Source organism: Lemur catta, chromosome 3 (genome assembly GCF_020740605.2).
Source record: "Lemur catta isolate mLemCat1 chromosome 3, mLemCat1.pri, whole genome shotgun sequence".
Classification (NCBI taxonomy): Eukaryota; Metazoa; Chordata; class Mammalia; order Primates; family Lemuridae; genus Lemur; species Lemur catta.
Genome location: NC_059130.1, coordinates 59,025,555 through 59,049,748, shown reverse-complemented (window position 1 = coordinate 59,049,748; position 24,194 = coordinate 59,025,555). Strand labels below are relative to the sequence as shown.

Genomic DNA, 24,194 nt, shown 5'->3' with positions numbered 1-24,194 from the left:
TAAGAGACTTCTGGAGAAATCTGCATTTTTGCCACAATCACTTTTTTTATTTTGCAAAATTATGTCTGGATGTGTCTCTTTTTTTTATATTATTTATTTCAGCTTATTATGGGGGTACAAAAGTTCAGGTTATATATATTGCCCATGTCCCGCCCATCCCCCCAAGTCAGAGCTTCAAGCGTGTCCATTCCCCAGACAGTGCGCATCACACTCATCTTGTAGGTATACCCCCATCCTCTCCCCCCACCCCCCACCTCTGTCCGATACCCAATTGGTGTTATTCCCAAATGTGCACCTAGGTGATGATCAGGGAAACCCATTTGCTAGTGAGTACATGCGGTGCTTATTTTTCCGTTCTTGGGATTCTTCACTTAATAGAATGGGTTCCAACTCTCTCCAGGAGAACAAAAGGGATTCTATATCACCGTTATTTCTTATAGCTGAGTAATATTTCATGGTATACATATACCACATTTTGCTAATCCATTCATGAATTGATGGGCATTTGGGTTGTTTCCACATCTTTGCAGTTGTGAATTGTGCTGCTATAAACATTCGGGTACAGGTGTCTTTTTTATAGAATGACTTTTGCTCTTTGGGGTAGATGCCCAATAATGGGATTGCTAGATCGAATGGTAGGTCTACTTGAATCTGTTTAAGGTATCTCCATAATGCTTTCCACAGGGGTTGCACTAGTTTGCAGTCCCACCAGCAGTGTATGAGTGTTCCTGTCTCTCCGCATCTACGTCAACATGTATTGTTTTGGGACTTTTTGATAACTATTAGAATTCTAGAAGAAAATGTAGGAAAGACTCTTACAGACATTGGCCTAGGCAAAGAACTTATGAATAAGACCCCTAAGGCAATCACAGCAACAACAAAAATAAATGAATGGGACCTGATTAAAACAAAAACCTTCTTCACAGCCAAAGAAACAGTCACAAGAATAAACAGACAACCTACAGAATGGGAAAAAATTTTCGCATACTACACATCAGACAAAGGACTGATAACAAGAATCTATTTAGAACTCAGGAAAATCAGTAAGAAAAAAATTGAACAATCCTATCAAAAAGTGGGCAAAGGACATGAATAGAAATTTTTCAAAAGAAGATATAAGCATGGCTAACAAACATATGAAAAAATGCTCAATATCTCTAATCATCAGGGAAATGCAAATCAAAACCACAATGAGATATCACTTAACTCCAGTGAGAATAGATGTGTCTCTTGAGAAACTGTAGTGACCTTGCTGTAAGCCTAATTATGAAGCCAATGTTCAAGATAACAATAGAGACGTGGAAAGAACTTGGTCTTGAATACCAGGATTGAGTCACAAAATCAACCAAATCTGAAGCCTTTCCTACCTCTGGACTTCCTATAATGTGATAAATTTCCTTAATGTTAAGGCTAGTTTGATTCAGGGTTCCCTACTGCTTGCAGCCAAAATCATCCCAACTGATATATCATTTTTATTATAATTAAATTTCTTAGATCTGATCCTGAGTTCTAGTCTATTACACTGATGTCTTTATTTCTTTGTACTACCATATAGTTTCATTTACAGTGACTTTATTGTTTTCTTATTCAGAAAAGCAAGCCCCTCACCCCCCACCACTATTTTTTGCACAGTGTTTTTGCCATTCTCAAATGTTTATACTTTCATAATGAACTTTTCTTCTTAGAATAGAAAAAATAGAATATGGAAAAAATTTGATGCGCATGTTGAATATTATAACGTCCTTTAAGGTCTATCTATAAACAAAACACAGTAAGAAATTTTAATTGAGTCATTTATTTATCACATTTTCCTTGACCAATTAATACATCACAGTCTTGACAGACAACAAGCATTCTGTAATCAGAATAGTATGTGTTCTTTAGCTTGCTGAAGAAGTACCCACTGAAACATGAGAATTCTTCCACTCACAATCTTACATAGCTCTGAGAGGCAAATGCTGACAGTCTAGGGAAATGTTGTTATACATTTTATTTCCTTTGATTAAAAATCCAGTAACTATGGCAGTGAATTCTTCTCTAAATTTATCAAAGAGAACAGTTTTACTTAATATTTGAAGCATTCCATTTTTATATTTTTAAACTCTCTATGTATATCCATAACACTTTCAAAGGATTCAAAATATTGATTCCCTACAAGAAATGAATCTTTCCTCTCCAAGCCTCAGTTTGGCCCATTACCAAGCCTCAATTTGACACTTTCTGCTGTGCTCCTGCTCTTGTTTGTTTACACTATTGATCAGTAGTGCAAAACTTTCCCATGACCACCTCCCCAATCATTGTCTTATTTCTCTGTTTTATTTCATAGCCAAATTTCTTAAAGCACTGGCATATATTTTCTCAATCTCCTCTCCAGACATAGCTTGAATGCAATGGAAAGAACACTGGTCTTGATGTAAGGAACACCAGGTCTATCACCTTGAATGACTCGGTGAACCTCTATAAACCTCATCTGTTTTCTAATCTATTAAATGAAAATGATAATGTCTACTCTAAAACTTTGCTGTAAGAATTTGAGAAGTTATTATTAAATATTTTCATTTACTTCCTTCTTTACTGCAACGTGTACTCTATCTTCTACTGCCACTTATTGTCTCAGACATTACCACTGACCATTACTTTCTTGAAACTCACATCTTTGTAACCTTGTACTATCCTGGTTTTCCTGCTGTTCTCATTGGTGATTTCTTTCTCTCCTTGACAGTGGTTACTCCCAAAGACTCAAATCTTGGATGTCTGCCGTTCCCTTGCTATCTTTGTTCTCTCCTTCAGAAAAATGGATTCATTTTTATTGCTTCAGTGATCATCTCTATGCTTATGATCCTCCTCCCTCCCTGACTCAGTCTATTTCTTTTCTCAACTTCCGTTTGAAGTGCCTACCTATTTAGACCTTCTTCATTGCACATATGATCCCTAAGTTCTCAGGAATCAATTTCCAGAAGAAAATATATGTCTATTTTTACCCTTTGCTTCTATAATACCCACTTGACAAGGCATTAATGACTAGAATATATAATATAAGGAGCTCCAATAACTCAATAGGAAAAAATCAAATGATCCAGTTAAACATGGGCAAATGATCTGAATAGACATTTCTCAAAAGAAGACATACAGATGGCCAACAGGCATATGAAAAAATGTTAGACATTATTAGTCATCAGAGAAATGCAAATCTAAACTATAATACAATGAGATATCATCTCACCCCAGTTAAAATGGCTTTAATCAAAAAGACAGGCAATAATAAATGCTGGCAAGGATGTGAGGAAAGGGGAATCCTCATACACTGTTGGTGGAAATGTAAATTAGCGCAACCACTATGGAGACCAGTATGCAGTTTCCTCGAAAAACTAAAAATAGAACTGCCATATGACCCAGCAATCCTATTGCTGAGCATATATCCAAAGGAGGGGAGTTCAGTCCATCAAAAAGACATCTATACTTCCATGTTTATTTCAGCACTATTCACAGTAGCCAAGATTTCAAATCAACTTAAGTGTCCATCATCAGATGACTGGATAAGGAAATTGTGGTCAATATACACAATGGAATATTATATAGCCACAAAAGGAATGAAATCCTGCCATTTGCAACAACATGGATGAAATTAGAGAACATCATGTTATATAAAATAAGTCAAGCACAGAAAGACAAATCTTGTGTGTTCTCACTCATATGTGAGAACTAAATTAAAAAAAAATTGATCTCATAGAGACAAGGAGTAGAACGATGGTTAACAGAGGCTGGAAAGGGTAGTGGGGAGGGGAGGGATAAAGTGGGGATGGTTAATGGGTGCAAAAATATAGTTAGATAGTTAGATAGAATGAACAATATTTGGTAGCTTAACATCATGACTACAATCAACAATAAGGGCATACTTTAAAATAACTAAAAGAGTGGAATTGGAATGTTCCTAACACAAAGAAATGATAAATGCCTGAGGTAATACCCCAGTTACCCTGATTTGATTAATTCACATTGTATGCCTCTATCAAAACATCACATGTACCTTATAAAGTTATACAACTATTATATACCCACTATAATTAAAAATGAAAAATTACAAAAAATAAATAGAATACCCAGGCTGATTCTTTGGGGTTATTCTAGAAATAGAATTAAAGAAAAAAAAGTATGAAAAAGAAAAAAGATCTATATTCTGACAAACTTACATTTCTACCTGTTGGGCCTATTACACCTTCTCTGCCAAGGGGACCAGTGTTTCCCTGTTGAGGTAAAAGAAAAATAGTTTCATTATCAACGTAATTCCATAAAAATTTATAAATTTCTTGTACAAAAATTTATAAAATTTCTTGTGCAATGGTAAAGTAGCTATGTTTACATAGTTGTACTTTTTATTATAAAATCCTATGGTATTTGCATAAACCATACTAATGTTGATTAAGCAATGTGTGACACAGTTCTGCATATTATTATAGTTTCCTATCAGGGGAGTAACATCTGTATAATTTCTAACAAATTGATAAATCACCATTATAATTCCTCCCCCATGCTTGCCCAACATTACAATTTTTATGTGGTGATAACTTCAGTGATGCATTTTATATGTGTGTCATTACATAACAAGTAGAACTATATAACAATGAAATGATAAACATGTTTTTGAATAAATTTCTGTGCAGATGTTGAAGGAGCAGATGTTTGAGTAACATGAAGCATGGACTAGAGAAAGTGTATAGGAAGGAACCAGAGGGCATCGTATGTGACAAACTAAACTTCAGTTTCTTCATCTGTAAAGAAGGAATAAGAACATAGGGTCATTGTGAGAATATGAAAAGTGCTTTAAAACTCTAAGTTGTTCTTTGATTGGGAAGTAACCTTCAATAAGCTGGATCTCTGGTCAATTTTTCCCAAACTATGGAGTCTATCATTTCTTGATTGATACAAAATAGTTTTTTTCCAACGAACTCCACCCCAACTCCCACTGGCCGCAAATTTGTCTTTCTGGCTCGCACTTAACCTGGAATACATAAATGCACATATCTATCAGGCTTTTTCTTCAAGGTTCAGAACACACTATCAATTGAAATAATTGTGCTTTTATGTAAAGTCCAATTCTTAATTATCTGTAGATATATTATACATGGACAGACTTCTCTATAATAAATATTGCTTTTAAGTTATTTATGTTAAGATCTCTTACTAGTTAAATCTGTTCATTCCAGTTTTATTACGATCATGTGGTGCACTGACTGATGGTTTCATTTTATTTATTTTATTTTTTGATTTTCTTTCGAGACAAGGTCTCACTTTATTACCCAGGCTGAAATGCTGTGGCACGATCATAGCTTACTGTAATCTCAAACTCCTGGATTCAAGCAATCCTCCTGACTCAGCCTCCTGAGTACCAGGGCCTACAGGTATATGCCACCATGCCCGCCTAATTGCTGGCTTTAATATTAAGTTGACATAGTATAAGAGAAATTACCTGATATTCTAAAAGTAAATCTGACAGAATCATTTTAAAGCACAAAAATCAACTTTAAGTGATAATTTGTAAATATAGTACCCAAATTTCAAAGACTCACAATTAAATCAGGGGACTATTTCTTAACCTAATTGAATGTATCCTCTAGACTGGCTTATCACTAAAAAAATGTTAAGATACTTAACTGTGATGAGACTCTCTGAAATAATGATTTGTTAAAAGAATGGAGAGGTACACATGGACTCTAGAAAAAGTGGACCAAAAGAGCAAACAATTGTTTTTATTTACCTAAATATGTTCAAAAGATGGGGTGTTATAATTTTAATGGTGGGTACGAGTTATCTACATAAATATACCTTTGAAATGGAGAATAATCCAGGTTTCCTAGTTCAATTAATTTTATTTAACCACCAAATATTTACTAATTGTTGGGCTAGTACTAGGCATTTGGCCACTTCATGTCCATTCTATATTCTAATTCTTCAATTAGCAAGCAACCTTATAACATGATTTGGACAATGAGATGGTAGATTCAAATTTTGGCTCCTCTACAAACTAGTCCCATAATGGCCTTCAGCAAATTATCTTGCAGACACTTTGTTTCTCTACCTGCAACATGGGGATAATAACATCTCTCACTCTCATAGAATTTTTATGAGGATTAAATGAGATAAGGGACACAAACTGAACACCAGTACCTGGCACTCTTGTCTTTTGCTAAATACTAGCCTATCAGGGCTTTACACTTATATCCTATAATGGCTTACTAAATAAATATCTGTGCTTATAAATTAGTATTTCTGAGCTAGTTACCAGAACTTTACTATTTGTGGGCTGAGAAAATTTCTGGACCTGCAAAGCAGTATAGGCTCAGATCCTGGCCTCCGGAGACCAGCACTTCGTGAGGCTCTGCTTCTAACAGGTGCTAGGTAGGCAGCCAATTTTTCTTTGACAATATCAAGAAAAGATTTAATTAATTGAGAATGTAATAAAACTTGAATGAATAAATTTAACTAATGGGGGAACATAATATAAATTAAGAACTTAAAAAGCAGTATTTATTATAGAGAAGCCTATGTGCATATAACCTGCCTGTGGATAATCAAGAATTGGACTTTACATAAAAGTACCAATTTTCCTTGGTTCTTCAGAAATGATGAAAATAACTAATACATTTATACCTGTAGAAATGTTTAGAAGGGTCTTTAAACAAACAATTCCCATGAAAATACTGGTCTTTGTATTATTGAAAAGAATTTACTGCACACTCAGAACTTTGACTCAAACTGTACAAAAGCAAACTATGCAACCAAAATGTGTGTGCCCCTGTAAAATTTTGAAATTAAAAAAAAAGAGTTAGGCAAGGGGTGTGGGATTTCAAAAATTTGACTTTCATTTCATAGTTCTTTAAGATTCCTTTCTCCTATGTCTGAACTTTGTTCAGATACAGGCCCATCCTTATTCCTTTGTTCTCTCCACACTTGCTCTAGCAGCTGCTGGTACTCATAGAGATGCCATTACTATCGCCAAACTGTTGTTTAAAGTTTAATCTTTTTTTTTCAGTTTTATAGACCATTTCATAAGTTAAGAGGATGTGATTAATAAAAACTAAAACAAAACCAAAAAAGCAACAAACAAACAAAAAAGTAATCAGTAATTGCTGGTGGCTTATTTGTTCTATTTATGTTCTCTCCAGTATGCAATTACAGGCACTAAATTGCTAATTGGAGTTCTTTAGACCTTGAGTTTTGCAACTCTTTAAAAACAATTCCTCATCACTCTCTGGGGATACCTGCCTCTGAGCTGGGAAAACACAGCTATTGGGAAATATTTTTCAAAGTGTGGTCTGAAGAGTTCTGGTCATACTAGGGCCTCCTCCAGGTGGTGCATGGGGGTGGTCTCTGGTCTCTGGTTGTATTAATGCTTATAACATGAAACAGCTTTATGTTTTTGTTCCTGGTGTGAGTGAATAAATATATTATCCAGTCTTCACAGTAATTCTGATGATTCTTTTTTTTTAAATAAGAACTGGGAAGTATGGGTGGTCGATGGGGTATTTTGCTCAAACTAATATATGAAATGCAAAAGGCTGAACTTGGCATGTGCTCTTATGAGTTTCTATCTTAAAAGCCATTTTACTAAATTATTTATTAGAGTATATTAATTTTAGAGTTCTTAAGTCCTACAGAAAGCAAAGAACCATAATTTCTGGGTGGGCAGAATGGCTTCACACTTACTCTCTGTCCAATAGGGCCTTTAGGACCTGATATTCCAGCAATGCCAGCATCCCCCTCAGGACCCTAGCCGTATAATAAAAAACAAAAAGATAAGATTTTAGTTCCATATGAAAATTTTACAAATAAAATAATCTCATATCAATCTATCAAGAAGTGGCACAAAAAAATGAAATGTGACGGTTGATGTACATGCTGAAGTATTTAGGAGGAGGTATACTAAGGGCTGTAATTTACTTAGAAACACACAAAAACTGGAGGGAGAGTGAGATGGATAGATAGACAGGCCCATGATATTGCAAGTAAGGTAAAATGTTAATGGTAAAATCTAGGTAATGGGCGTAGGTGTTCATTGCAAAATTCTCTCAACTTTGCCATATGCTTGAAATTTTTCATAATAAAATGCCTTGGAAAAAGGAATGAGAGGGAACAAAAGCAAATCATACAGGTAAAACTGTTAGAAAAATGTACAGTTACCTAAGTTGTAAAGCTAATATATTCAAAACATAAATATATAGCTCTGTACCAACCAAAATTTTGCAGATTAAAAAAATAAAAGCTTAAGTCAGAGAATAAATATTGATATTTCAACATTTCTTGTTTTTTCTACACAGCTAGATTAGCAGAAAATATGTAAACATACTTTGGGGCCTGGGAATCCTTGAAAACCTGTCAAACCTTGAACACCATGTTCTCCCTGCAATGTGAACAGACAAGAGAATCATTACTGCACAATGGAGGCCTGGTCCGTAGAGTAAGTGCTTGGTGAATTTCTGAGTTGGCACATACAGGCTGCCCTTTCAGGCCGGGCTCTCCACCTGGTCCTTGATCACCTTGTGCTCCTCGGTGACCTCTTTTACCTTGAATTCCAGGTTGACCAGGTAGCCCTTGTTCACCCTATGGACAGAGCAAAGAAAGGTGATCTTCGCTTTAGAAACTATAAACATACTGGCTTTTAAATGAAACCCAAACACAGGCCCATCCTTAGGCATAGTACGAGGCACTGGGGAAATCAAATTCTGCATGATCCTCTTCACTAACATTTTCCACACAAGTCATATTTAATTAAATGAACAAGAAGGATAGCAGTAGGAAAAGAAAATTCCAGAGACTGTGGTGATAAGTGTGGAAAGAGGGAAGGGAGAAACCTATAAAACTGGGAGGGGGATAATAGGGCTTCAGAGAGCACAGTAAGGGTGTGGTGTGTGCGTGGGGTGTGTCTATATGTGATGAAACTTGTTTTCTTAGTTCCTTTGATATAAACTGTATTTATCTCCCAAAAGTTCACTTTAAGTATTCACTTAATCATCATTGTTATATTTTTTAAATGTTTATGAAATGAGAGTTCAAATACCATTCATACCATTTCAAAAAAATAAACTTAAGAATCAGGTGGATTTTAGAGATAGGCTAATGAAAAATGATAATCGTAGATTTTGTCCAAAGATTCTTTAAGATTAGCAAATTATCCTTCAATATCATGAGACAAAGCTATAACTTTGGGACTTAAAAAACATGGTTCTTTTTAATTACAGATTCACGCATAGGAGGTAGGGATCTTTCTTATTTCTTTTCCTAGGTTTAGCACTTGCTCAGGTGTCTTGGGTTTTAGTATAAAGGGATAGTCATGGAATAAACATTAACAGAAGGCTAAAATTGTAAACAGTAAGCAACTGGGTCATCATTTTCAGTTTACCCGTATGAGTCAGAAATCTGAATATTCTTTAGAAGTGGAACTGTGAAAATCAAGTTAAGAGGTAACAATGATAAGGGTGCCAATGTCTCAGTCCTAGGCTTTTATAAAAGAGCTTTAGATACTTCATTACTCTCTAAGTTGTCTGGGTCAATCCTGCATTGAGATATTTCTAAGAGAAGTTTTGTCTGGAAAGTCTACTGATATGAAAAACTTCATGCAAAGAACGCTAAAGCAAGCCTTAATTATTAATTACTATTGCATTGACTCTAAGAAATAATCTATTGTTATCAGATTTACTAATTGGTTGGTTAGTTCAGAGTTAGAGGAACAGGAAGTATATTTAAGAAAGTATATATCTGGAAGTAAATAAGATTTCTCTGATTTGGAGGAGAAAGTAGATGATAGAGAAGGAAGAAGAGCCAAAATGAGTCAAAGACAGAATTTTTTAAAGCATCAGTAGTCCTGGGTTAGTGAGGTGTTATGCCAAAACACATGCACTGTGGCTGTTACCGACGATGGATATGTCAAGGTCACACACTTTCTGTTTTCCCTAATGTATTTTTATTATTAGTCAAATTTTATTAAAAGCTATTAATCTTACCATCCTGTGATATAGACAATAGGGCCAGTAAGGATGGCCAATACTGTACATCCATCAGAACAAGATATTCAAGTACCTTTGGGCCTAGAACTCCTGGGCTTCCTGGCAGGCCTGATGAACCTTTTACTCCTCGAGGACCTGGAGACCCGGCCAGTCCTGTTCTTCCTGGGCTGCCTCTGATTCCCTAAGTAACACAGGTAAGAAATGAATACTGGGGAAGTTCCTAGAAAATCAATCTAGAGGCTCAATAAATGTAGAAAGGGTTGTGTTCTGAAAGGCTGCTGTTGACACTCTGTCCAGCTTTGGGAATTATCCTGGGCTTCTTTCCCAAATAAGTGAAATGTTTAAAAAATATTTTGGGAACACCTATTACTCACCTGAAATCTCTAATTATAGTAAATACAATGATTTTGGGCTTTTAAAATGTACTGAGGCAGTACAAAGTCCACCAGTACCTTCCAACTTATGCAGCTTGGGTGTGAAGTGTTTTTAGTATTCTAACTTTGGTTTATACTCTGGTGTACATGACAACTCTTATAACTGATTAATGTCTCCTTAAGAAGAAAATTCTATTCCTCAACCATACGTGATTCCAGAAAATTTACTAAAAAGAATTTGATTGGAAATAAAGTTAAGAAAGCAAACAGTATATACTCAAAACTAAATCCTAAATCAGGGTTGGAAAACTATAATTTGCAAGCCAATCTAGTCCATTATCTGTTTTTACAGAGCTCATGAACTAAGAATAGTTTTTACATTTTTAAGTGTTGAAAAAATATCAAAAGAAGAATATTTAAAAATGTCAAATTTGTATGAAATTAAAATTTCAGTATATATAAACAAAGTTTTATTGAAATAGCCATGTTTGTTCATTTATATATTGCCTACGACTGCTTTTGCACTACAATAGCAGAATTGAATAGTTATGGCAGTGACCTTATGTGGCACTGTCATTGCTTTGCACTGATGCTTGGTGCACTACAAATTGCAGTGATGCAGTTATAATTTGACAGTGTTTCAAGTGGAACATGCATTGTATTAATGTGATATTTTATTTATTTTATTTGTTTTATAGCCAGAGCATATCTATCATACCAAAACAAGAAGAGGAAAGTGGACTTTGAATGTTATATTTCCAGGGCACATGGAATATGGATTATTTTTGTTATCAAATTAGATGGCAAAACCTTATGTTTATTTTGCAACAACAGCATAGCTGTGCTTAAAAAATACACAGTATATACATCAACATTATCAGACCAGGCACTCAATACAATATTCATGCCTCATACGAATGCAGCAATCAGAAAAATAAGAAATTTATAATGGAGTATTTTATCACAGCAGAATTTCTTCACAAAAAACATAAAAATGAGGCTGTAACTAAAGTAAGTTTCCGAGTATTCATTTCATTTGTTAGCCCAAAAAGGACAGTCCCTTACTGATGATGACTTAAATCGTAGCAAAAATACACTTGTTTAAGATAGTTAGCATTTTGGCAAGAACAGTTGCTTGAAATGTTGAGGATACTGGAGCAGCATCAATAGTCAATTAAAAAAGGAGGCAAATGTTTTTGAGCGGTTTTCCTTGGTTCTTGATGAATCACAGAAGTTAACAATACTGCTCAGTTGTTCATTCAAGTGTCAATGTGGAGTTTGAAGAGACTAAAGAATTAACCTGTATAAACAGTCTGTAGGGTGACTAAAAATAAGAATATTTTTAAAGAAGTTAAGAAAACACTAAATCAGTACAACCAGAAGTGGAATCTACTAAGATGCAATAAAATTTATAGCTATAGATTAGAAAAAATGAATTATTGGACAAATTAACAAATCTTGTGTAAATGTAAGGTGTTTAAAGCTATTGATATTCATTGTATTATTCACCTTCAGGTACTCTGAGGAAAATATTTGAATCTAGCACGTATTATCGAACCTGTTGTGTCAATAGTGAACTCCATCGGTTATTGTGGATTTAAAACTTCACAGAATTCATTAGTTCTGTGATTTCTTTTTACAGAAATAGAAACAGAATATCCTAGCTTGTCCTATTATACAGCAGTTTGATAGCCTAGCAGGGGTCAAGTTTTATTGAGCTCTTTTTTAGACCGAGATTAAAATTTTTCTGAATGAGAGCTGTCCTCAATATAATTGAACAAAAAGAATGGGTTTGGGAATTAAGTTTTGCTGCAGACTTTATAATGTTTACTAATGATTTAAAACTAAAATTACAAGGCAAAACAGTGCTTACATGTGAAATATATACTGTGGGAAAGTCATTTTAATGACAATTAAGGTTTGAATCATAAGTAAAGTTAAGTAGTTTTATACACTTCCTGTGCTGTCAAAAATTAAAACAAGAAGTGAGATCTCCATTCTCACACAAATATAGTGGGTAAGTTTTCTGAGCTCAAACAGTTTCAGCAGGATGTTTTAGACCTAGGTGCCAGAAATTTCTGTATTTCAAAATCCATTTGATTGTGCACTTGAGTTTTCACCTAACCTTCAATTGGAAATGATTAATCTACAATGTAATGACATGCTTAAAGGCAAATATCAAGAGAAGAACCTAACAGAATTCTATAAATTCCTTCCAAGCAATGAATATGCTCAATTAAAATCATATACTAAGGAACTGCAGTATTTGGCAGTACCTATCTGTGTGAAAAGAATTTTCAAAGATGAAATGTGTAAAATATGCAAAATCTCATCACAGGTCAGCATTAACTGGTGAACAGAAAATTTCAATGGTAGAGAACTGTAATAAGGTAAATGTCCCCTTCCAAAGGTGCTATTTTTTCTCATTGGTAGACTTGTATACAAAAATTTGTACTCAATTATATTTTTAATTTCATAAATAAAAATTCTGTGAAAATTTGTTTTCTTTCGTTACATAAGTTCCTAAGTAACCCTTGATTTTGTTTCTTGCCTTGCAAAGCCTAAAATATTTATTCATATTTACAGGAAAATTTGACCTCTCTTCTAGGAGATGATTGTTACTCTCTCAGTTGATTCCTGGGATACTAAATTAGGTTATGCAATATTTCTTTCATGCATTCAACAAATATTTATTAAATATCATCTATGTGTTAAGGAAGGTACCATGGGAAGCCCTCTAAGGAATATAGATATAAATAATACATGTTTTTTATTTTTAAGAAGCTTAAAATTAAATTTAAAATATGGAATATAATATATAAATAATTATAATGAAGGCAAAAATGTAAAGAAAAAACCCTTCCAGATCAGAAGAGAGACATAAAGTGAATACTTGAGAGGTTCCGAGGAAGGGAAGTTATCTTTAGTGATAATCAGAAAAGAAATTAATGAAAAGGAATTCATTCAGTGGTCCCCAATCTTGTTGGCACCAGGAACCATTTTCATGGAAGACAATTTTTCCATGAACCAGGGGTGTAGGGGTGGTGTGTCATGGAGTGGGGTACAGAACTCAGGCAGTGATGTACAGCCTGTTTCTTAATAGGCCACGGACAGGTACCAGGTCATGGCCCAGCGGTTGGGGAACAAGGGGATAGACTCAAGGTAGACTAAAGTAATTTCTGTGGAAGGCATGGTTGAGAGAATGGGATTTAAAAAGTAAAGCCAACTTTTAATTTAAGAGTAAAGCATTTTTCCAATAATATTTTCTTCAAATTATGTCATCACCTATCTTATTAATCTCTTACTTATGGTAAAAAAAGAATTCAATGTATTTTTAAAATTACCCATTCTGGGGCCGGGCACGGTGGCTCATGCCTGTAATCCTAGCACTCTGGGAGGCCAAGGTGGGCGGATTGTTTGAGCTCAGGAGTTCGAGACCAGCCTGAGCAAGAGCGAGACCTCGTCTCTACTAAAAAAAATAGAAAGAAATTATACGGACAGCTAAAAACATATATATATGTATATATATATGTTCTATATATGTTATTTTTATATATATATATAGAAAAAATTAGCCGGGCATGGTGGTACATGCCTGTAGTCCCAGCTACTCGGGAGGCTGAGGCAGGAGAATTGCTCGAGCCCAGGAGTTTGAGGTTGCTGTGAGCTAGGCTGACGCCACGGCACTCACTCTAGCCCAGGCAACAGAGTGAGACTCTGTCTCAAAAAAAAAAAAAAAAAAATTACCCATTCTAAGTAGACTTTCTTTGTGACCACAATATTCACTAAAATAATGTATGTTATATCCACTAGGTGCCATGCCCTATGCTGAGTGCTTATAGGAGGTACATATGGGATAGGGGTTTACATTCCTTAGCTTGACTTTTAAGACTTTTTTTGTCCCAATCTATGTCAATTTTACCTAAGTGGAGCTCAATATTTTTAAGGACCCATTATGAAGGCAAAATCCTCATAGAGGGAGGAATGGAGGAGGTGAGGTAGGGAAAAGGAGGAGAAGGGAAGGAGAAGAAGGGAGTGGGGAGAGAGAGAGAGACAGACAGACAGACAATCTTCACATTGTGGACTTAGGATTGAAGTGGTGTGGTTCTTCCAAGTTGCTTGAACCTTATACTAAGTGTATTAACCCTTCCTATTTCTTGCCTCTATGTGTTTTACATGTGATTTAATTTGGTCTGTGAGCTTTTTTGTTCCATAACTCTGGGAAAGATTATCTGGGAGTGTAGTTTCCACATGAATGATGAGAACCCAAGAGTCATGAGATGGTGCCATTTTAGAGCTCATCAATGCAAATGAAAGCAAGTCCAGTCATAGTCATCTGAAAGTCTGGGATATAAAATTTCAAAAATGTTCAGAGAAGACACAGGTGTTATAACAAATGACCAGGTCTCTAATGAGAATATGACTTTACAGGAAAGGCAAGTTTTAAAAACAAAATTCCAATGAATAGCACCCTCCTCAATAAAAACAAAAACAGATAAAAGACCTAAAGAAACCAATGACCTGCAGAGAAAGTAGATTTTTAGAGGTCATGTATAAAAGATGCAAGGAAGGGAATGTAAGTAAGGAAAAAAATAGACTTAGACAGAGTAACTCCACAGTTAAACTAACTGAAAAATTAAGTTACAGATGTAGATGATGTAAGAATTAAAATTTAAGAAGTAGTGGGTTGCCCTGCAAGGTTGTGAGCCTCCTATACCTGGATGTATTATAGAAGTAATGGATGTCACAGGGAGATCCATTATGTGAACAGATCACCCTAGATGATTTAAAGAATCCTTAAGATTTCACAATTCTAAATAATACCGTTTTACCTCACTTAACCTATAATCTAGGCAATATTTAATACCTTGACTTTTGAACAGAAAAAAATATCTTTTTGGTGATATATGACAATAGACATTCAGTTACTATTGAATACTTCTGAAGTCAGTAGTTTTTTTTTTGCTGAGAACAATAAGGATCATAAAACTAGTCCTTAGGGTTAACTGTACACTAGAAACTTCATTTTACTTGCAGTGCTGTCAGACATTTAACCCAGCACAATGAATATATTCCAAGTAATTTATTGTTTGTGTTGGTTTCTTAGAGAGAAATTTGAGGATAGTAGCAGAGTGTTCTCTGCAAAGTTCCAAACAATGTCTCATACAAGTAAAGAACAAACATTTCTTATTATGAATACACAGATGGATGATTAATTTTGCTTGCAAGAGAAGCAGATGTTAATCCTTAAGCATTCTTTCTAATGTCTTCTAAATGATTTGTCTAAAACTATTCAGCAAAGGATAAGTCATTTGAGCAAAAATTTTAAAGCAAATAAAACCATAATTATTATATTATTAATTTTGGTCAGAGATACTGAAATCAATGAACAGTTTACCTGAGTATTAAAAAAAATAATAACATGTTAAGAGTACATGATGTCTCATGGCCAGAGACTTCCATTATTTTCTTGGATAGGAGCCAGTCTCCCTACTGAAATCAGTTTTAAACCCTGTAGGAAAGTGTTACCGATTTTGACGAGACTGAACCTGATGGCTGCCTAATCCTTGGGACTCTTAGGAAATCAGTACTTGGATCAGTAATGACAACAACATCGACTACAGCAACAAGAGTTACTTTTTATTGAGTGCTTGCTATTTGTCAGAAACTGTAATAGCATATGGTTGTGTTGTTTTATTTACTCTAATGTCAGTTAAGGAAAGAAGAGGGAGTTGTCTTTCACTTTGTTTTCCCTGTGGGGAAAGGCAGGAATAGTTTATTATACATCTGTCTTTATTATAGAACTGAATGAAAAGATCTAGGAGGGAAAATGGGGCTATGTGCACACATTTAGAAGAAAAGACACAGAAATGCACACAGTGCATTTTGGAATGATGATGACTGATGTGTATATAATAGTGAAACATACCAAAGAGAATGTCACTTTGTTATTTCCCCTGCTCTTTGGTTTAGCTGTTTTATTCTCATTAGTATTAAAATAAATATATTAAGAAATAAGTAATAAATTTGTTAAATCTGGGCAACAATAGAAATCCACATTTTAAAGAGGAATAGCTAAGGAATACTATCTTTAAAATTATGCTGAGTGAAATTATAAATATTTCTGATGTCAATTTCATTGATTTATGAACAGTAGAATGACAAATTTAAAATTAAATTGAACTTCAAATTAGTTGATATTTTTCTTTAAAATACTACTTGCAAAAATTTCTAGAAAAACTGTTTTTTCCTTTCTAGGGAAAAACACCAAGCACCTACTTTTCACATAGTATTATGTTTATATAGTTATTAACTCTGTAAGAAGATAGTAATTAAAATTAATTTACATTCCATAGTACAAAAAATAAGTATGATGTCCTGAAGTTTTTTTCATTATTAGGCAACATAAGTACTGCATTTTTTTTAAGCCAGCAAACCAATGAGTTATAAAAGTAATACTTTGCTTCCTTTACTTCAAGCAACTCAAAACACTTCTGTTTAAATAGGAATTTCTCATTTTATTTGGTTTACTAAATATATCCCTCCTAGGAAAGAACTGACTGTTTAAAAATGTGTGGGATAGTAATTATTAGGTGATTATATGCAAGGCTACATTGTACATAAATAATGTAGTATTCATAACATTTTCCTACAGTGCCAATCATAAGTAACATAGCCATGTGCTAGAAATAAGATTTATGAATGAGCTGTATCCTGAAGTTAGGAAGTAATTTTAGTTTTGAATCTCTAAACATATTAAAGATTATGGAGCTGAAAGCAGGGTTGAGGCAGGTTTTAAGGTAGTGAAGACAGGTCTTCTTGACTTCGGTCCATTCTCAAGAATACACAAAAAGTATAGAAACTAACCTCTTATTCAGCCTTAATGAATACAGGCATTTTGACATTATTTTACTTCACAAAGATTATTTAAAATTAGTGGTTCAGCAATCCTGAAAAGTATACAGTATAAATGCCACTGTAATATTGGACAATATAAAAGTATTCTATGAACTCTCTTTTACCCAGGTCTCAATACATAATCACAGGAATAACAGGGATTGAAAGAAGACATTTCATTTATTCTTTGGCTCTTAGACATGTCTAGGCTCACACAACTATGTGTCCAGCCTTTTATTTCAAAAATAACAAATGCTGTATCCATGTTATCTTATTTGATCCTTCAACAATCCTATGACCATGCCAAACTCCATGAGGGCAGTTTTCTGCCCAACATTCACTGCTATATTCCCTAACTCCTGGCTCACATTAGGCACTACAAAAATATTTTTTAAATAAATGGATGTTAGTTTAACCATTTATATTTATTATTATGGAAAGATGATACTAACTTAATAAGTACATGCAGTATACTATGCATTTTATGTGCAATATTTCATTTGAGTCTTGTAAAAACCATATGAATTAGGTATTGTATTCATTTTATAGATGGTGCTTAAGATATTAAATAGCTAACACATCTAAATTTTAAACCCAGTTCTCCAAGGCCATAGCTACTATACAAAGAACATTCATTCCTCAAATATATATTGAGCTTCTCCTATGGGCCTGACACTGCAAAGTTCTAGGGATACAAAGATGAATAAAACATAATCTCTGTTATACAGGAGTTTACAATCTCTTGGGAGAGAAAGACATGAAGACAAGTAATTAGCATCCATATTACCCATGCTCTGATGAAGGCAGTGCACTGAGGGTGCAGAAGTTCACAGCAGACATGCTTAACTCAGACTGGAAGAGTGCGTGAAGGAGGTAACAGTTCAATTAAGTCCTAAAAGATCATCGTAAAGTTACAGGGAAAGATGGAAAAGCATTCAAAGCAGAGGGAATAAATTACATACACAAAGGCAAGAAAGTAAGGGAAATAACAGAATTTGGTGGATGTCTAAGTAACTAAGCATATGTGAAGGAGTATAGCATGGTGGTTAAAAACATGGGCACTGAAACTAGACTGCCTGGTTTGAATTCTGGTTCCATTACTTGTCTGTGTGACCCTGGGCAAGTTACTTAGTCTCTCTGAGTCTCAGCTTCCTTTCCTGTAAACTGGATACGATAGCTATGTCTACTTCATGGGGGTTTTGTGAAGGTTAAATAACTTAATACATATTCAACATCTGGAAGAGTGCCTGGCATATAGTAAGCATTTAATAACTGCTAGCTCTTATTATGATTTAAAAATGCACAGCACACATGAGGATCAAGGTAGAATATAAGCCTGAAATGTAAACAAAGGTCAGATCATGAAGGAACATCATCCCATAAAGTGTAGGAACTTTTTTTCACTGGGAGTCATTGAAGATTCAAATGGGAAGATTACACCCTGCAGCAAATCTTTCATTTTGTTACTAATAAGAAGCCAAATAGACTGAGCTTTGTCTGTTCTGGAAGAGTTCCTAATGAGCAGAAAATTGGCCAAAACAAGCAGCAGGGGGGAGAAGAGGGAGAAAGTAGCAATCAGGATGAACCATAACTGGATAATCAACCTATTAATAATCAAGAGTTGACAGGATTTGCTAAATGTAGATCTGGCCAATGCGGGTATTGTTTCTTTCTCCAAAATACTGTGAAGAAAAGAAATGTATCTTCTTAGAAATAGAAGTTTCTTTAGTGTGACTAGCTCATAAACTAGGGAGCACTCAGCCCAGATGGGTGGCAGAGTGGCTGGTGTTCCTAATAGAAGCTTTCATGGTGGTCCTGCTACTCTATGCTTGGATTACGGGGGGCTGATGAAGTATGTTTTTCCCCTTACATTGGACACAATCCACAAATGGAAAACTCAAGATTTTCAATGTTCTTTTAAGACAAGAATCTCATTTTAGACAACACTTAAGCCTGTGTTCACCTGACAAATGGCAAAGTCAAGATTGAAAGGCCTTGATTTATCCCAAGTCAAGTTGTTAGTTTTGTTTCTTTCCACCCTTTCCAATGACCAGTTTTATTAGTAGCAGCAATAGAAAAAAAAAAAAAAAGACTGGTAAGCCTCCCTTTTGGTGAAAAATGGATTTATGATCTTTGCAAGGAAAAGTTGTTTTCATTTTTCCTAAATGATTGAGGTACTATGCTTGTACAGAAGTCCAACACAATGAAAACAGCATGCTACACTCATTTACTACAGATGTGCTAAGTTGACTGGCCTCAAAACACTCATTTGTACAGCAGGAAATTCACATAGGCAACTGTGAGCCCCAATACTATCTTTCAGTTATAGTCACATGACCTTGAAAAACCATTGAAACTGCAGAGTGAATATGCCAGGAATTCTTTAATTCCTTGGCCACATCAAAAAAAGAAAGAACATTGTTTAGGAAAATCAGGCAGTTGCATAATGCTAGAAATCCCAGAATAAATATTTTTCTCAGTGGAAAAACCCAGCAGTCTTTAAAGGTGAGCCAAGAAACACCATGGTGCCATGAATTAAAAAAAAAAAAAAAAAAAAAAAAACCCAATAGAATGATGTCCTTATCCTTGGTTGAAAATATTCCAGGGAACTCGCTAGTACTTAGAGATGGTATTATTTTCACTTAAGTAGTTTTTCTATGGCCACAGTAGATTTCAGAAATAATTCTCTTAGAAATAACTTTCCCTAATGACCATTTAGCCATTGCTGCCTAATTTCATTGAACAATAGAATGATTCCTTATAAAGCATTACAATTCTAATTTCATATCAAATATTCTACAGAGAAGAGACATTTATAGAAAACATTTCCATATTCATAAATACCAACAACATTTGCAAACATTGGGAAAAGTTATTGCTTTTATTTTGATGAATATAAACATTTCAACAATTATGACATCCTAATATCTTAAGTATGAATGTAAAATTTTTCTAATTTATCCTGTGAAAATGCTAAAAAGCAGCAGATGATAACTTACGATCTGATAGCTAATTGGTTACTAATGGCAATACCTGCTACCATTCAACTTCATGGCCCTGGGAGGTATACTGCAGCAATATTTAACACTACTGTAATTCATCTCAGTTTCTTTCATCATAAAGTCCAAGGGACTAGTCATACATAAAGGGACACATGGCTCAGGGTGTCTGGGTAACTTGCAAGGTTGCTGTTTTTTTTTTTTATTGTGGTAATATGTATAAAACATCAAATTTACCATTTAAACCATCTTTAGGTGTGCAGTTCAGTGGAATTAAGTACATTCACATTGTTGTACAACTATCACCATTCACCTCTGGAACTTTCTATTTTCCAAAACTGAAACTCTGTACTCATTAAACAATAACTCTCCATTCTCTCCTTTCCCCAAAACTCTATGTCTATTTTCCGTATCTATGAATTTAATTACTCTAGGTACCCATCTAAGTGGAATCATACAAGAGTCATCCTTTTGTGTCTGGCTTATTTCATTTAGCACAATGTCCTTCAAGTTTCATCCATATTGTAGTAGGCATCAGCCTTTCCCTCCTATTTAAGGTTGAATAATATTCCATTGTATGTTTATGCCACTGTTGTCTACCCATTCAATGGCTGAAAGGCATTTGGGTTGTTTCCACCTATTGGCTATTGTGAATAACACTGCTATGAACATTGGTGTGGAAGTATATTTAATAATGGATAAGTTAATTTGCTTCACCACAGTAACCTTTTTACTACCTATATGTATCCTATAACATCATATTGTATACTTTAAATATATAGAAAAGTTATTTAAAAATAAAATAAAAATATTTTTAAGTAAGTCCCTGCTGTCAATTCTTTGGGGCATATACTTGAAGTAGAATTGCTGGATTATATGATAGTTCTGTATTTAATATTTTGAGGAAGTGCCATAGTGGCACATAGTGAGGAAGTGTTTTTCAGTTTGTGCATCCTTTTATATTCCCAACAGCAATGCACTAGCATTTTAATTTCTCTACCATCTTGCCAACACTTGTTATTTACTGTTTATTTTTTATTTTTATTTTTTTTAATTTTTATTTTTAATTTAATTTAATTTTATTTTTTTGAGACAGAGTCTCGCTTTGTCGCCCGGGCTAGAGTGAGTGCCGTGGCATCAGCCTAGCTCACAGCAACCTCAAACTCCTGGGCTTAAGCGATCCTACTGCCTCAGCCTCCCGAGTAGCTGGGACTACAGGCATGTGCCACCATGCCCGGCTAATTTTTTCTATATAGATTTTTAGCTGTCCAAATCATTTCTTTCTATTTTTGGTAGAGATGGGGTCTCACTCTTGCTCAGGCTGGTCTCAAACTCCTGACCTTGAGCGATCCACCCACCTCGGCCTCCCAGAGTGCTAGGATTACAGGCATGAGCCACTGCGCCTGGCCTGTTGTTTTTTTTTTTAATAATAGCATCCTAATGTGTGGGAAATGGTATCTCATTATGGTTTTGATTTGCATTTCCCTAATGATAATGATGTTGTACATCTTTCCAGGGGATTATTGGTCATTGTCTATCTTCTTTGGAAAAACATCTATTTAAGTCCTCTGCCAAGGTGCTAGTTTTGAGTGGACCCAGAACAAGAATAGGCTCTGCAGTAGATTAGGGATGCTATGTAATAAGCTCCACTGCTATTTGGCCTTATGACTGTACAGATCTAATAACATCAGAAGGGTCTGTAGCCAGTAGAAATGCTATGCGGGCCTTTTGGTAGTCTCCCATAAGAGAATCACATCTTATATCCACAAGATTTTGGTGATAGGTCATGCTCTCTCTGTCAAATGTAATTTCCTATTTGGAATGCAGCTCTGAGCTTGCTCTGGTTGAAACTGAATGACTCTGGGAGATCAAATGGCTATATGCTCCAATCTATTATAAACTGGGTAGTATGTAATCCATCGAACCATAAAATTGGATGTGCACCCCAGCATTCTACTCTTAAATGGAAATGGCATATATTGAGACTGGGACCTAGAAGGTGCAGAAAGCACAGAAAAAATGCAAAGGCAGGCAGGCAATTCAGATTTCTATGATACTTGTTTCTACTGTTTGATATTCTTCCTTCAGCCTTCCTAGAGAATTTACCAGTTAAAGGAGGAGAAAAAAAGATCAGGCCTGATTTATGGATAGATCTGCATTGATTGTCAACATCAGCCAGAAGTGGATGCTGCTGCATTAAAGCCTGAAAGATATCGGTAAAGGGAACTCTTTCCAGTGGGCAGAACTTGGGACAATATACATAGTTTGATGGAGAGATGGCTTGGAATACAGATCTACACTAATTCAGAGAGTAGGGGCTAACAGGTTGGCTGGTTGGCCAGGCACTTCACAATGATAAGACTAAAAGATTAATGGTGAGTAGGTCTGAGGAAGATGCATTTAGATGGACCTCTCAAAATGGAGTCAATGTAAAGACAATTATATTCCATAATTTTTACCAGAGAGCACCCTCTATAGAATAGGCTTTCAATAATCAGGTAAACAAGATGGACCTTTAATGGATGTCAGTTAACCTTTTCCTACAGTAATTACGGTGGTTGTTCAATGGGCCCATAGGCAGAAATCCAATAATGTGAACTTTTCTTCACCAAGGCTGATTTGGCTACCACCCTTGGTGACTGCCAAACCTGCCAAAAACAGAGGCCAACATTGAGCTCCCAACATAGCAATGCTCTCTGAGGCTATCAGTTGGAGCTAGATGCTATTGTCCTCACAGGGGTAGACACATATTCTAGATATGGATTTGCTGCTCCTACTGAAAGTTCTTCTGGTAATTAAAATGTAGTTGATACATAGCACGAAGAATTATACATCAGTTAGGAGAGACAGAGCTGATGTACCTATAGCAATATGAATGAATTTTAGAAACCTAGTGCTCAGTGAAAAAGCAGAATGGCCTAATATCATTCCCATAATTAAAGGTGAATTTATAAACAACAGTATGTTTTTGGAAGAACACATTCAGATAAAATTATACACTAAAATACATAAAATAGTTGACTATTTTAGGGAGAGGGGAATGAGAGGGGGGATTAAAGGAAATCAGTCAAAGAGTACATACATGCAAAATCTGGGGGCTAATATGCCATAAATTCATTAATATGATTAGCCTAACCTGTACCTAGGGTAAAAGACAAAGAGAGGGGGTGAAAAATGCTAATAAAAAAGCAAAAGTTGAAAGATTTTTTTTTCTTTCTCCTTTGGCATCTGGGACTCTGGCAGGTGGCTTAGCTCAAATTACTGGACACTCTCATTTAGGTCTCCAAATCTTGAAGTTGCATGAAGATGCATGACAGTTTAGAAATCACATGTAGTGAAGTAGCACTGGCACTGAGAGTCCAATGGTGGCAGTGTCAACTGGTGCCACTGACATTGGTAGCATCCTAATTAGACTGCTCCTTGCCTGGGGTGTCTTGTAACAAGCACTCCTTAATTTCAGACTGGTTTCTGACCCTCAATATCCAGCCTTTTTGATGATTGTATAAGCAACCCAGTTTTCTGCTTAAGTTAACCAGAGTAGATTTTTGCTGTTTGCAATCAAACAGCCCTGGCTAATATCCCAAAGTCCTATAGCCTTATCATCTGGCCTTATGTCCCCTTCATTCTTGTCTATTCTAGACAGAACTGGTGTTTGACTTCATGCATAATCTTTTGCATAATGCATAATCCCACACAGTCAATAAAACTAGTGTGACAGATTCTAGGAATAAGGCTTAGAGTGCCATTGAATGGAATCAGCATCTTATTTGCATTAATTTAGTGTTTTCTGTGTTGGCTTTACTTAGCCATTAAATTATTGTCCTTTAATTATTACCTCACTATTGAAGTACCATGTAGAGTTGTTAGAAAATGTCTACTTTCTTGCTAGAAACTATTAATAGAAGCAGATAACAATCAGTTGC

At 35.1% G+C, this 24,194-nt stretch overlaps 1 protein-coding gene across 1 annotated transcript in view; it reads right to left on the bottom strand.

The window, feature by feature from the left end:
* COL24A1 (collagen type XXIV alpha 1 chain) overlaps window positions 1-24,194 on the bottom strand; it is a 330,570-nt gene that overhangs the window by 39,811 nt on the left and 266,565 nt on the right. The window contains exons 48-52 of the mRNA XM_045547618.1: window positions 10,075-10,182; window positions 8,491-8,598; window positions 8,345-8,398; window positions 7,705-7,767; window positions 4,191-4,244 (exon numbers count right to left, since the gene is read on the bottom strand). Of these exons, the coding sequence (XP_045403574.1) occupies window positions 4,191-4,244; window positions 7,705-7,767; window positions 8,345-8,398; window positions 8,491-8,598; window positions 10,075-10,182 (387 nt within the window). The remainder of the gene's footprint in view (window positions 1-4,190; window positions 4,245-7,704; window positions 7,768-8,344; window positions 8,399-8,490; window positions 8,599-10,074; window positions 10,183-24,194) is intronic.